At 42.6% G+C, this 14,133-nt stretch overlaps 1 protein-coding gene across 9 annotated transcripts in view; it reads left to right on the plus strand.

The window, feature by feature from the left end:
- CUX1 (cut like homeobox 1) overlaps positions 1–14,133 on the plus strand; it is a 271,868-nt gene that overhangs the window by 93,153 nt on the left and 164,582 nt on the right. For 6 of the 9 annotated variants that reach the window (XM_064729553.1, XM_064729544.1, XM_064729547.1 and 3 more), the window contains exon 3: positions 13,005–13,052. In XM_064729553.1, coding sequence (XP_064585623.1) covers positions 13,005–13,052 — 48 coding nt within the window. Of the gene's footprint in view, positions 1–12,154; positions 12,278–12,735; positions 12,863–13,004; positions 13,053–13,612; positions 13,680–14,133 lie in introns of those variants that run through there. The other 3 variants (XM_064729552.1, XM_064729548.1, XM_064729551.1) reach the window with 3 other exon arrangements.

Consider the following 14,133-nt stretch of genomic DNA (forward strand, 5'->3'; position numbering starts at 1 on the left):
GGTGTCACTCAGTGGTATTTAAATACTGCAGAAGTCAGGAGCAGCTGTGTCCTCTGAAAGTCTGCTCCTGTTCAATATTAAAGGCTCATGTGAGTCTGCTGCTTTCCAGATGATGTAGCTGCACTCCTAGGAAGTGTTTTGAAACGAGTAATTATTGATTTTGTCCCTTACACTTCTGATTGAAACCTGGAAGTGAAGCACATGACTTATGGAGAAAAAGACAATTTTATGTCCAAAGGTACCAGCTTGGCTTCGTGGTTTATAAGCTGTAAAAGCTTCATATTGATGCCCTCCTAGCTTTAAAAACAGAGTGACAGTTCTCTCTGAAAGAGAGGCATCTGCTCTAAGTGCACTAACACAGGGAAATTATTGGAAAGCTTTCCAGTGCTTTTGCAGAATCAGGATTTCCTTTTTTTCCCCCTCTTAAATACACATTTTGTTAAACTGCTCCATCTAAAACGAAGTAGGGGTTAATACACATTTTGCTAAGTAAGAAAAACAACCAAAAAAAAAGCCCCAGCTCAACACTGGAGGCTCAGCCCAGGAAGATGGGAATTCTGAGATAATATTCAATGTGCCCAAAGGGACAATGCTGTCTCTTGTTGTCACTGTCTATATTTAGCCACCGTGCTCATATGCAACTTAAAATACCTAGAATAGCAAGAAGAAAATTTTTTTCCCCTTCATTTGAAGTGGTTCAGTGTAGGGTTGTTAATTTTGGCTTATCACAGCTGACACTTGAGTAAGGGGGGAGAAAATAGAGGTTTGGAGCTTTAACTCTCTCCACATGTGCCCCTCTGAGCAGCCCTCCTGACTCCTGCAAAACTTTCTGGGCTGCCTTAAATTATGTGCCCCCCATTAGGAGAAGTTCACAGCTCATTTAGTTGATTTAAAATCCATTGTTGTTTGTGCAGCTGATAAGGGGTGAAAAAGCTATTAGTTAACAGACCCGGGTTGAGAAAAAAATGTGAATAATTCCGGCTTCCTACTCGAATCAACGGGAATTCTTCTGATCAGTTAATGTAAACAGTGTGATTTATACTTTAATACTTCAGCTTACATGAAAATAAGCAATAATTTTCACACTTTCAGGAGTGTTTCATGCTGTTGCAAACTAAGTTTTTGCATTTTACCCATTTACTGAAAAGATTATGAAGTATTTCTGTATGACAATCTGGCAAATATTTATGTTTTAGGGACATATTACACACTTCAGTGGGAAATGCTCCTAAGCATCAGTTTAAAAAATTGGGCAGAAAAATGAGAGAGAGAGAGCAAAGTCCTTGAGGAAATACTGGACAAGTTGTTTATGGGGGGAATGACCTTGGCTGGTTTGGATCCCACTAATGGGCTCTTTATCCCAAAAGTGAACTCCTGGTCAGAAGGAGGGTGCTGAGCCTGGCGTTGGGGGAACAGGGAGCAGGAGGGTCCTGAGTGGCCAGCAAGGCTCAGGAATCCCTGCTCAGCAGGGAAAACCACCCTAAAAATTCACATTCTGGGTCTGACATGGCTGGGAACAATCAGGAGCCAGCGCAGGGAGCTGGTCTGTGCAGCCACACTCACAGCTGGGGTTTCTGCCTGCTGTGCTTTCCCTGCACTGCCCTAAGGAAAAACCACTCGTGGAATGCAGCTGGGTGGTACCTGCTCCCTCCCCAGAGGTGCTAACAGTTGTTTATGCTTCCCCTATCTGATGATGGCACCAAAATGTTTCCTTGTTCTTGTACTAACTTCGGGAGCAGCGTCAGAAGTGATCTTGTCTGTTTTGATGGATCACTGGCATGGCTGAATATCTCAGTCCTCAGGTCTGAGACCCTGACCATCAAATGCTGCACAAGCCATTCCAAAATCAGTTTTAAAAATGAGCAATTACATATTTTTATAATTGATTTATCAGGATCCAATAAATAGAAGTCATAAAATCAAATAAGTTGTTAGATAATCAATACCAATTCAGAGATTCTCTGATGTCACTTGCCCCATTTTACCTTTTTTGCCCCCCTCATGGTGGTCCTCAGTGTCTGTCCTGACCTGGCTGAGAGGGAGCTCCTGGTTCAGAAATATCAGCACTAAGGCTGTAGTCAGGTGGGAAAACCTGATATGCTTTGGGTCTTAGGAGTGCTTATTCAAACACTGCATTTCCAGACACGGCGTGCCTTCAGGAATTTAAAATAACTTGTTTGAACTGCACGGTGTTAATGAGCAGCTGGGTAAGATACCATCTCCTCTGAACAGGAGCTTTTTCTTTCACTATTTTGTCTGCATTTCCTAGGAGTGCTTCAGCAGACAGAGCATGACCGTGCTTATATTTTGTGTTGGCAGCTCTCAGCCCTCTGTGCCTCTGCCCCACTGTTCAGAGCAGCCTCCATCATCTGCTGAGGTTTCAAAATTTGTACAAATACAAATCCTCTTGCCCAGGAAGAGGCTGGGTTTGGATATTTGCTTAAAATGTCATTTTAAAGTGAGCCCTGTAGTGGTTTTTGCATCCAAAACTCAGTGTTGGCTTCCAGTGTTTCAAGTTTGCTCACCCTGTTTCACTCCTGTCCTGAGCCCTCAGTGGCCCTGGATGTCCTTTTTGAGGTTGTTAGGAATACTTAGCTTAAAGAAGGTGCTTGAACTTGAGGTACCCTTTGCTTTGGATGCAGCTAAAAGCCTTTGGTGTTGTATCACGTGCTGGCTTTGATGTGCACACTTCAGCATCTTGTAAAAATGATCAGATGTATAAAAGATGGTGATAGGGAGAAGTTTATTGAGTATTTCTCTGGATAAAGGGTGTTGCAGGCATTTCTGGAATTCTTTTGTAAGTCCCTCTGTACATCAGTTGGGCAGTTTTGACCTTTTTTTTTTTAGTGTGGATTTTGGTGCTTGACTTCTCATGGCACTTGGTGTTACTTGGTATTTCAGGCAATAAGTGATGGAAAACATCTGCTGTTTGGTGAGGTGCACCTTCAATGACAGCAGGACAGTGTGAATGAGAACATGACCCCACAGCATCACACTCTGGGTCACTCCTCACAAAATGCATTGCTGAGGGGCAGGAGGCACTGACAAAAGTGAATTTTTACTTAAGTGTATCTTAATTCAGGTTTTTTACTGCCTTGAAATGAGAGGGAAAACGCTTTGGAGAAAAGTAGTTATCAGTTTATGTCTAATTTAGCAGTGCTGCTGCTGAGGGAAGTTTGCTACAAAGGTAAAAAGTTTGAAGCTTAGGTTAAAACGATGGCAGATAACTGGATCTGTAGTTGCCATATATAGTCATGCAAGAAAAAGTCTGTAGGAATCCTCCAGACGTTTATGGACTTCTCTGATTCATCTGTCAGAGCCAAACAGCTCCAGCCAAGAGATAGGGAATTTGTTAAACTGCATTAAGTTCCTAAATTGCTGTAGCCCAAAGGAGCAATTCTTCCTTTTATAGGGGGAAGAGTAGGAGGGAGTAGGCAGGGAGGATGGTGCATTATGAAGTCTCTTCTTTTGGTAAGAGTTTCAAGAGATGAGTAACATTCTAGAGCTCTTTAAAAAAAAAACAAAACAAAACACAAACCACAGACAAAAAACTTGAATTAATTTCCGTTGCTCTCATCAAAAGCTGGCTGTCTAAATTTAGCCATTTCCTATAGACACTCAGCTTATGCTGGCAACAGTCAAACTGTTTGTCCTCAAGTGCAATTTGTCACCTCCCCCTTCTAAGTTGGTAGAAGATAAGCCTGTATTAATTCTGCTGATTTATTATTATACAAGTGTGCCTCATTTTAATCTGCCATGGAGCTGATTGTGCTCCAGCTCCCCGTGTCTCCCTTCCTCATCTCCCATCCTCTGGGCTCCTTTTCCTGCTCTTTTTATCTCCTTTCTCTCCCCACCCCCTCTGAGCACTGGAACAGTTCAGCACATGAATTTGGGAATTAATCCCAGCTGAGAGTTTATATCACACTTGTGAGGGGATGCTGCTGCTCCAAAGCTTTATGTGGGTTTTTTATTTCTGAAGTTCAACTAACAAACAGTAAATGTATTGAATAAGGCTGTAGTGAGCTCTTGCTTTCTTTCATCTGGATGATTCATTTTTATCTACTGTGTGCTCCCAAAGCATGTGCATTATGGGCCTGTTTCCATAGGAGTTTTGCCAGGAAGTGTAAAGGCAGCAAAAGTTTGTTTTCTCCAAATTGCTTCACTCACAGAAGCAACATGAAAAGCTCTGTGCTGTGTTTTTTTTTATTTAGGTCAGCAGGATGACAGTTAGATTAATTTCAAGGTGTTTTTACCAGGTATGCTAAATTAGATGTAGTAAAAACCTTTGGGTCTGTATCCTGATGTTTTTGAGGTTGTCAATTTTTTTTTTTCCCTTTGAATTTCTCATCTTTGTTGGAATCTGAAGTTATCACTATCACAGTTAGCTGCACTGAACCCACAGCCAGTCACTCCCTGCATGGAAAAAGTCACAAAAAACAGAAAGACAGCAGAGATGATGGTCATGAGAGTTTTAACAAATATAGGACATGTATTTGCAGGACAAGAGGCTTTTTACTCAAGTCCTCATGAAACAACTTGTTTCCTGTAGGAGCAACTGGCTTTGGAATAAAACTGCATGGTCAGGATCAAGATTAAGAAGAAAATCTTATAAAAAGATTAGTAGAGGATTGCATAGTATTGGATTTTCATGCATTGAAATCAAAGCAAAAGGCTGACTGCAATGATAGAAATCAGTAAATACACCTGTGTTCTTACATGCAGGTATGTCAGAGTGTGATTAATGCAGGGCTGCTCACAGCTACATTTGTAATCTCTGGGCAAAAGATAAGTAAGGAAAACAATTTTGCAATAGCTGATGTCCCACAGTGCCTCCTCCCCAGTCCACATCCTGTAAGGATCCCTGAGGATGAGCCTGGCTCCTCATTATTATATTTAACACAGAATTATTCTTCTTGGAAACTTCAAAGCAAGATCCTTAAATCAATAACAGGTTTTAAAACATGAGTGGTTTTTAGTAATCTCACTTTTCCTAAATGAAGCAGTACATTGGGATTCATGATTTCTGAATGGTTGTACCCATCTTTTCCTTGAAACTGAGGAGAAATCCCAGTCCCAGGAGCCCAGTGCTGGCAGACAGCTCCAGCTCCTGCCCCACCATCCCAGAAGGATGCACTCTGCTTCCAGCCCTGCTTGTGGGGAGGGAATATGGAAAATTACAGCTGCAATTATGGTTTCACATTAAATATTCTTCTGTCTAAATCCACCATGTGAAGCATTAGGCTGTGTTTGAACTGGTGTTGTTAATTGGACCACAGCACTTAGGTGCCTCTTCTGCAGTCAGGCCCCTGTCATTAGCCTCTCATTAGACACGTTAATTTTTTAGGGCTCATAATAATTAAACTTTTTTCAGAAGTTCCCCATTTTACACTGCAGAGAAACCTCTGATGTTCAGGCTGTAATTCTGGGTAACCAGGGGAGACTTAGGAATACTTTCTCTATAGACTTTCAGAGTGGGAAATACAGTGGGTGGAGGATGAAATCCTGCAGGATGTGATTTGGGAGGAGTGTTCAGGATCTTTTTCACTGAAAAACACAAATCACAGGGACAGAGAACTTGTGGAACAACATGGAATTTATGGAGGGGCACAGAAGGTCTGGTTAAAATATGACAAGTGTAGGTGAGGCTGTTTTTTGGGGATGTAAAACTATATTGGGATGCACAACTAAGAAGTCAGTTTGTTTATTTCCCATTTTTTTTGTACAGGTGGGCTCATCTGATAACATCTGCAGGTACTTAATGAAGCTGCAATTATCTTTGCTCTGTGTAGGGATCCTGGCTAAGCTAGGAATGGCCATTCCTGGTTTTGCCATGTGGTTGTCCTGCTGGCAAGAACAGTGCACCTCAGAGGGTCTGAAATCTTTATTTAGTGTATCAGATGGGTTTTTATTACATAAATAAGGAGTTCTGCTGGCCTGGGATGATGCAGACATGGTTTTTCCCATGACAAGGGTTTGTCATGGCATGTTTGGTGTCACCTCAAGCCTTCAGCATTGGGTTTAACACGAGAGCAGGAGGGACAATCTCTGTGGAGCCACTGTCCAGTGGGAAGCTTTCTAAATTAATCTTTGTTAAAAGTGGTGCTTGATTTTCTGTGCGTATTAGTGAACTGTTACACAAGTCATCCTTCCTTTTTTTCCCTTCTGGAATTTTAGTGACCAGGCTTTCATTTCATTAGAGTTACCTCCTTCCAAAGCTCCACCTGAATCATTTTTGTTTGAACTAATTTTTTTGTTTCCTTGCAACTCTGCTTTTTAAAGTTCTGCATAGTTCCTGTTCAATGTCTTTCCTAGCCACTGTTAACTCACTGGTTTATAAATGACACCAGGTTTGTCACATGATGCAGAAAAGCTTAGTTCACCATGTTAATTTGTAAAGTTAGTTAAAAAAATCCTTCTTCTATTCTGCACAGTGTATGTGTATATATACACACACACTTCCATACATATATATGGTGCAACAGTTCCTCTCTTTTTAAACAGTTGTGAAGGTCCCCAGGCTGTTTGGATGTGGCTGCACAGGCCCAGAGTAAACCTGTGAGCTTTTTGTTTATTTGAACTTGGAAGAAACCATAAGAGGATTGCATTAAGACTCAGGCAAATTCCACTGAAAGCAAAGTCCCAGCCCAGTGAGGAGGCTCCTTCCCAGAATCTCTGTTTTCCCCAGCTTGGGATGAACACACTTTGCACCTTGCCACCACTGCAAGGGGTCGCAGCACCAGCCTCAGAATTCCCCCTCTTCACCCCTTTCCCCATGGCTGAGTAGGGATTTTCCACAAAGAAACTCTTGGAATTTCTCCATGGGGTCTGCTGTCCCTTCCCTTGGGATTGTCACATGGCTGCAACTCTTGCAAAATTGTCTGAAGTGGTCAAACAGCAAAAATTCTGTCTCTTTTCAAGGAGCCTCTATCAGTGTTTGTTCTGCAGGCCCTGCTTTGGAACCTCTCTGAATTGCAGTGCCCAGGGTTTTGCTCAGTGTTCGCTCCAAGATGAAATCTGCGCTCACTAAATCAGCCCTTCACAAATGGAATATTTTTTCACTTCTTGCTGGGTGGGTCCATACACTGAAAAATAGGTCAAGAACAGTAATCTAAATCTACTGCTAATAAATAATTAAAGCTAATGGAATTTGCACAAGATCTGTGAGCTTGAAATATTTCTGAAAGTACTGTGGTGTACGTTTTGCTACTGTAAATCAAGATTTTTTATTTATCATTGTGCTAGCTTGAAACATATCTATAAATGTGACTTAAAAAGGGTGTTTTTTTGTACAGAGAAAACACCGGCATGTTAGTGTATTGAAATAACTAAAAATATCTCAGAAGATTGATATGATTGTGATTCATTCTTTAATGATTGGATTTCAAGTAAATACTTCAGCAGCCTTAAGCAATGAGAGGTTTTATATCTCATTAAATCAAAGTGTAAATTGAGCAACAAATTGTTTACTCATATGATTTACTTTGCCTTATATTTTAGGAATTAAGTAAGTCATCTAAGCTACTGTATAATACCTGTTTGAACAACTAGCTGGGATTTGAGTTTCATCTCTTGTAGATTAAAGCAAAGTCGAACTTGCTGGAACTAATTAAATATAAAGACTTAAATGTTTCCTTTAGTACACCCCCAGTCACATGTGCTCAGGATTTCTGGTGGGAAAAAAAAAAAATTGGAATACTCTGTATTTTTTCATAACACAAAGAAATAATGTTTAAACCTGGTATTTTGCACTGGTTGGTGTCTGAGTGATCCCGACCCCTTCACCCATTTCCCCATAGCAGGGTGAAGCATCTGTGCTTGCTGCCTCTCTCTAATTAACCAGCAGAACTGCTTACTCCTAATTATAGTTAACTTGCTGATTTGTGTGTTTCATGGTGACAAGTTGTGTCCTTGAAGTACACAACAATCAAACACACCTCAGAAGTTGATGCCAGCGTTCTTCCCAAATCCTTCGTGCTTGGCTGCCTCTCACCTCTCCCCCTTTCAGCTGCATTTATGGGAAGCTCAGCAACATTCTGGAGATAATAGTGGGGTGGATGGAGTGTGCAGAGCCCTGGCTGTGAGGGATAAACATCCTCCCAGTCCCTAGGAACAGACATCCACCCTCCCAGCACGCTGTCTGAGGGGAGAGGGGCATAAACCTGGCACAGATTGTGACAGCAGAGCTCCCCCTCAGCTGTGCTGTTTCTTGTCATGGAATGATTTGGGGTGGAGGGGATCTTAAATCTCATCTCACTCCACCCCTGCCATGTGTAGGGACACCTTCCACTAGCCCAGATTGCTCCAACTCCATCCAGCCCGGCCTTGAACATGAGCAGGAACGGGAAGTGTTCGGTGTTGATGGAATTGCAAACACCCCCCTGCACAGCCAGTACACCCTGGGGGCTGTCTGGAGGTTATTCTGTGTTGGGTTTTTTATTTTTCTTTCATTTTTAAAGTTCTTACAAGAAAGAATGTGGGGTCAGGCTGTCCAGCCCCTGCCTGTTCAGTGCTTTATTCCACGTGGGCAGACAGGGAAGGGACACAGAGGGGAAGGGGAATCCACAGCATCTCCCATGATGAGGCTGCTCCAGAATGGTTTGTGACAGCTGAACTGGTGATGTCACCCACGGGCTGTTCCTCATTAGGATCCCTGTGCCAGACACAGGGACATTCCCCAGCCCCTGCCTGGCTCCAGCAGACAAAATGCACAACAATTGGTGGGAAATGTGGCCAGGGAGCCCCACGCTGGAATGTTCACCCAGGGTTTGGGCTGGGCTCTTTCACAGGAGCACAGTGCTGGTGCAGATGATAAAGGTGTGTGGGTCAAGCTCAGCTCTGCTGGGCCAATTTATCAAACTGGGGTCAGAGGGCTCTTGTTGTGACATTTAGAGATAAGCATTTGGGAGGGAAATGAGATGGAGCAGCCTGTGAGGAGATCAGAGGGTGCTTGTGCAGCTTCAGACCTCAAGTAAATTACAAATACAGCATTGGTAGCCTGGCCATTGCTGTGTCCTTTGTACTGTACACAGGGTATTAAGATCTAGATAAATAATGTAGTTTAGTTGTCAGAAAGACACATTTGTTGCCCAGGATTGTAACACAGATTTATTCTTGGTTTATTTTCCGTGGAGTTATTTTTAATGAGAATGGAAAGGGAGTTAAAAATTATGTGGATTCAGATTTCATTGTTTAGCTACTTGATCAAAATATAAACTCATTGTTTTTACTCTTGTAAAGAGGAAATGCTATATTAGCTTTCAGCCATCAGATTTGATTCAGATAATGATACAGCATCCTCATTCATGGGCTCTTCATCAGATACTGAGTTTGTCTCTGATAGAGCCCTTTTCAGAAAACTGCTCTACCCCTGATAAATCATCCACAGAGAAAGAATGCATGTATTTAGATGGCACAGAAAAGTAGGCTAATAATGGGATTGTATTCCTATACTCAAATATTTCAGTGTGTTTGTGCTGATAAATTACAATTTGTTTTAATGCTCAGTTGCATGGACCCTTTTCAGCTGTTCAGCTTGGCTGCAGTGTTTTGGTAGCTCTGTGAGGGCTGGAGCCTGGATGCTTTTCCTGTTTTGATCACAGCCCAGGCAGTAAAGGCCACTACACTTTAAACAGATAATAAATCACCCAGTGTCCTTGCTAACCAACACTGCAGATTCCCCTGGGTCTGAGCTGAACGTCCTTCTTCCTGTTCAATTTAGTGTAAAGAAGGTAAAATTCTGTTTGAAGTTCAGTGTAATATTTTGAGACAAAGTCTGATGAGAAATTTTTCCAAACTGCCAAAAATAAATCTCCCCAGCAGAGCTGTGACTCGAGGCATATGTATTCTTGACTTCTGTCTGTTTATTTTTATTTCCCTTTGGTTGTGAGCTGTCTCAAGTTTTGATGTTGTTTTGCTGAGGAAGGAATTATAAAAGTACCCTATAAACTCTTTCCTATAAACTCTTTCCAAGGGCAAGGCAGGAAAAGAGGGGAGAAAAGAAAAACTGGTGTGAAAAAGGTGTTTATGCCTTTTGCTGTGGTGTGTGCCATTTACCCACTCACCTGCATGGGGCTGAGTGTAAAACACTGCCTCACATTGCTGCAGTTCCCTTTCCTGGCCTGTTTGCTCTGCCAAGGGAATGGCAGTGGGATGCTCTGTCTCAATTGTTCAGCTGCAACAAATTTCAGGTTATTGTGAGGATTTTGAGTTGTCAAAGCATTTACCCCATTCAGGTGTGTGCTCTGATGTGTCCTGGGATTGCCCCAAATGGATTGCAGTGGGATAAACCATTGCTTGCCATGGAGCTGAATCACCCTGAGCTGCCTTCTTCTCCATCAGGAAATATTTTAAAAGTAGTTTTACCCCAGTCCTCCATCAGGAAATATTTTAAAATCAGTTTTACCCCCAGCACAAGCTGCTGTCTGAATCAAGCACATGTTTTCACATAATGGCATGAATTTTGCTTGGTAACCTTCTGATTGCTGGGATTAGTGTTTAGCATCCTGAATTTGCTAAATCAATTCACTTCAAAAGTTTTCTCCCTTTTTATTTCTGTTTTTATGGCTTTGGGATGCTCCTTCTGTTCCTCTCCACCCTGCTTCTCTCCCTCTGTGCTGCTACAAACAGCCAACAACAACACCCCTCATTATTCAAGATGAATATGAAGGTGAAGTCCTGACATAGTTTATATCCTGAAATAAAAAGTGCTGCAAATCCTGTCTTTCAGAAGTCAGGATGTGCCAGAGGAGGCAGTTAAATAGCAGGATCTTGGCTAGAGCTTGCCATGGCCACAGGAGCAAGGATGACATTCTCCTGCCTCTGGATCTGGGATTACATCTCCTCTATTTCTGCCTTCACTTCTGACATCACTTTTCTGGCTGGTGCCAAACAAGTCAGTAAATTCAGAGGCAATATCAGGGACAAAAGCCCTAAACCCAGTGATTTTCAACCAGCTGAAATTTTTATTTCAAGAAAAGTTGCTTTGCTTGGATGATATAATTTTTCCTGATTTTATAAAGGGTGCCAGTATCCAGACTGTAAATCTAATTCTGTTTGTAATTTCACTGGGCACTAAAACTGCCTCTGCCAGATTTTGGCCTTGAATGTGGGCATTTATTTTGCCATCAGTGGTTATTGTTACTTTTTTCAATGTCAGCATCATCAGGTTACAAAGAAAACATGTTCCAAATCGTGCACACCCCTCAGGTCTCCCTGGGAAGGCAGGGAGTGGGGAAAAGCTGCTCAACCTGCCAGTTTGCTTTGGTAGAAGTGTAATTTGTGGATGTTTCTGATCCACAAGGACAGTGTCCAACCTTCTTGTGTCCCAAAACAGGCAGCAGGATTTATCAGGACACATTGGGGTGACTTGGCTTGGCCTAAGAACAGAAGCACAGTTTGGTTCAGCCCAAAGAGGCAGCTCAGAAAGCTGCAATATTATCCTTGACTTGATGGGGATTAAGCTGTATTTTAGTGCAATAACCATGTCACAAGTGAAATTTGACTGATCATTTGTCTTTGATAGCTTCATTTGCCTTGGGCCCCCTAAGCCATTTCTCAGGGAGTGGGAGAACTCCTGATACTCCAACTCTCTGCATGACTTGTCATTTAAATGACAAAAATCACTTCTCTCAAAAGCCTACTTTTCCTTCAGGAAAATCAGATTAAACCCAAGGCTCAGAGTGTTTTGGTGAGTGGTTTAACATCCAATATGTTGCATGACTGTAGATGTGTAAGTAAATGCGTTGGAAAAGAGAATTCCCAACTTTTTAAGGTCACCTTCTTTTCTGAAAAGCTTGAGGCCTCAACAGACCCTTTTGTATATAGAAAAAATGCTTCAAAGATGTCTTTGTGACCCCTTGCATGAGGTTCAGGCAGCTCAGGGACTTTGGCCTGGGTGCAGGGAGGAAGATTTCATGGTGACTGTTCCAGTTGTGGGCAGTATATGGAGTTGTCCACAGTCTGACCAAATCTCACCTGGCCTTAAAAATGGGTGTTTAGCACTCATTTAACACAGTTCTGCTCAGCTGAGCCTTGGAAATCTCCACCAATGGGAAATCCCCCCAGTGCTGCCCTCCCAGGTGATGCAGCTTCAGGTTATTGCTTTAATCCTCTTCCAGATTCATTTCCAGCTGGAAGTGCACCACGAAGTGGCTGCTTGTGCCTTGTCAGTGGCAAAAGCAGGAATGCAGCATCTTGGCTGTGCATGACTAACAGTGGCCTCTGCAAAGTTACTGGATTTTATTCTTCAGGCACACACATAATAAGAATTATTGAATTTGTAAGTGAATTAGACCCAAACCAGCTTAGAGGTGAAGCCATAGAAAATTTTATGTACAATGTACATTTTTTGTCCTAAATTATCTCTGCTGCTAAGTAAAAACATGCTATAAACCTTTAGAGTGATTTTGTGGGCAGTATTTTAATGAATTTTGTAGCACTGAGTGTGTTGTAATTTGGAAGAAGAAATGTTGAGTTATACAGAAACCAACAAATAATACTTGTCATCTTCAATGAGCTCCAGTTCTCTGATGACTAAAGCCAGAGCACTCTGAGGAAAATAATAAATAAACCAGAGATTTTTCAAAATGGCAACACTTGTAGTTGAAATGATGGTCCAGAATCATCTTCCTTTGAGCCTGGCTTCCATTTGTGGGAATTTCCTTGGCATAAATTCAGAGGTGTTGCTGCTGTGGAGGTAGATAGAGACATTTACTGCTAATCTGATTAATGTTTCAGCTGAATTAGGGGACTGAAGGCATTCAGACCACTAATTGTGAAGTGCTTAGCCAGCCCCACACAGTTTGGATGCACATGCAGGTGCGTGTCAAACTGGAAATTCACACCTGCTCAAAGTGAACTCCAGGTATAATTCTATTTTCATCAAATCTCCCACAAAACACAGAACTGAAGTAACACTTGAGAACTGAAAATAACATCAGGAAAAACATGATGCTGACTTGTCCCTTCCAGTGTTTCTGATGGCATATCCTACTTGTGTCTTCCAGGACCTGCGCAAACAGGTAGCTCCATTGCTGAAGAGTTTCCAGGGAGAGGTAAGAGCTGCTTCTGCTTCTTATCATGTCTTCAGTGCTGCTTCACATGAGCCTGGTGTGGCCACAGAGCCCTCAGGGCTCAGCCCTTTGCATTCTGTGTGTACAGGGAATGGCAGCACCCGAAGGGAGCCTGAAGATGGAGAGGGAGGTTTTACAAGAGCACAAAGTGACAGGACAAGGGGGGTGGCTTCAAACTGACAGAGAATAGGTTTAGATTGGATATTGGGAAGAAATTCCTTCTTGTGAGGGTGAGATTGGATATTGGGAAGAAATTTTTTCCTGTGAGGGTGGGGAGGCCCTGGCACATGTTGTCCAGACAAGCTGTGGCTGCCTCATCCCTGAGAGTGTGTAAAACCAGGTTGGATGGGACTCTGAGCTACAGGGGGATAGGATATAACAAAATAGTGTAGAAAGTAATCTTACGCCTAAGGAGTTGCAGCTGGGTCAATTATCAAAGATTAGGAGCAGGCCTGACTTGAACAGGCCACAGCTGTACTCAATGAGATGAAGATGCTATAAAAGAGTGGGGTGGGTGGTTGGGAAGTGAACTGGGGTCATTTGGCTGCTTTGTGAAGAAGATGAAAGAGTCAGTGCTCTGAGGAGATGCCCATGAGAAACACCAAGAAGGTATGAAACTTTTGTGATAGGAGACAACAGTGTGGAACCCCTGCAATGGGCTGACAACACTGAGCAACCTGGGATAGAGGAAAATGTCCCTTCCCATGGCAGTGGTGTGGAACAAGATGGTCCTTAAGGTCCCTTCCAACCCAGGCCATTCTGTGATTCAGGGTTTGTGCTGGACAATCTAAACTGGTGATTTTGCTCTGAGTCCCCTGAGCCTCTGTCACTGTGGCCTATCCAGCTCACTGGGCCTCACTGACCCGACAGCTTGAGCTGTTAAAGAATGCAGTGTAGTGCCCTCATAAAACACTGAAACACTGCAAATTGTTCTCCTTACAAAGCATTTCAGCTGTAAAACATTGTATTGCAGAGGGCTGAGGGAAAGCCTTGGGTTGGCAGGGGTTTTTGTGAGAGGCTGCAGAGGCTCCAGCCCCACTGGTGGCTCCCACTTGGGTTTCTC

Source organism: Zonotrichia leucophrys, chromosome 19 (genome assembly GCF_028769735.1).
Source record: "Zonotrichia leucophrys gambelii isolate GWCS_2022_RI chromosome 19, RI_Zleu_2.0, whole genome shotgun sequence".
Taxonomy (NCBI): domain Eukaryota; kingdom Metazoa; phylum Chordata; class Aves; order Passeriformes; family Passerellidae; genus Zonotrichia; species Zonotrichia leucophrys.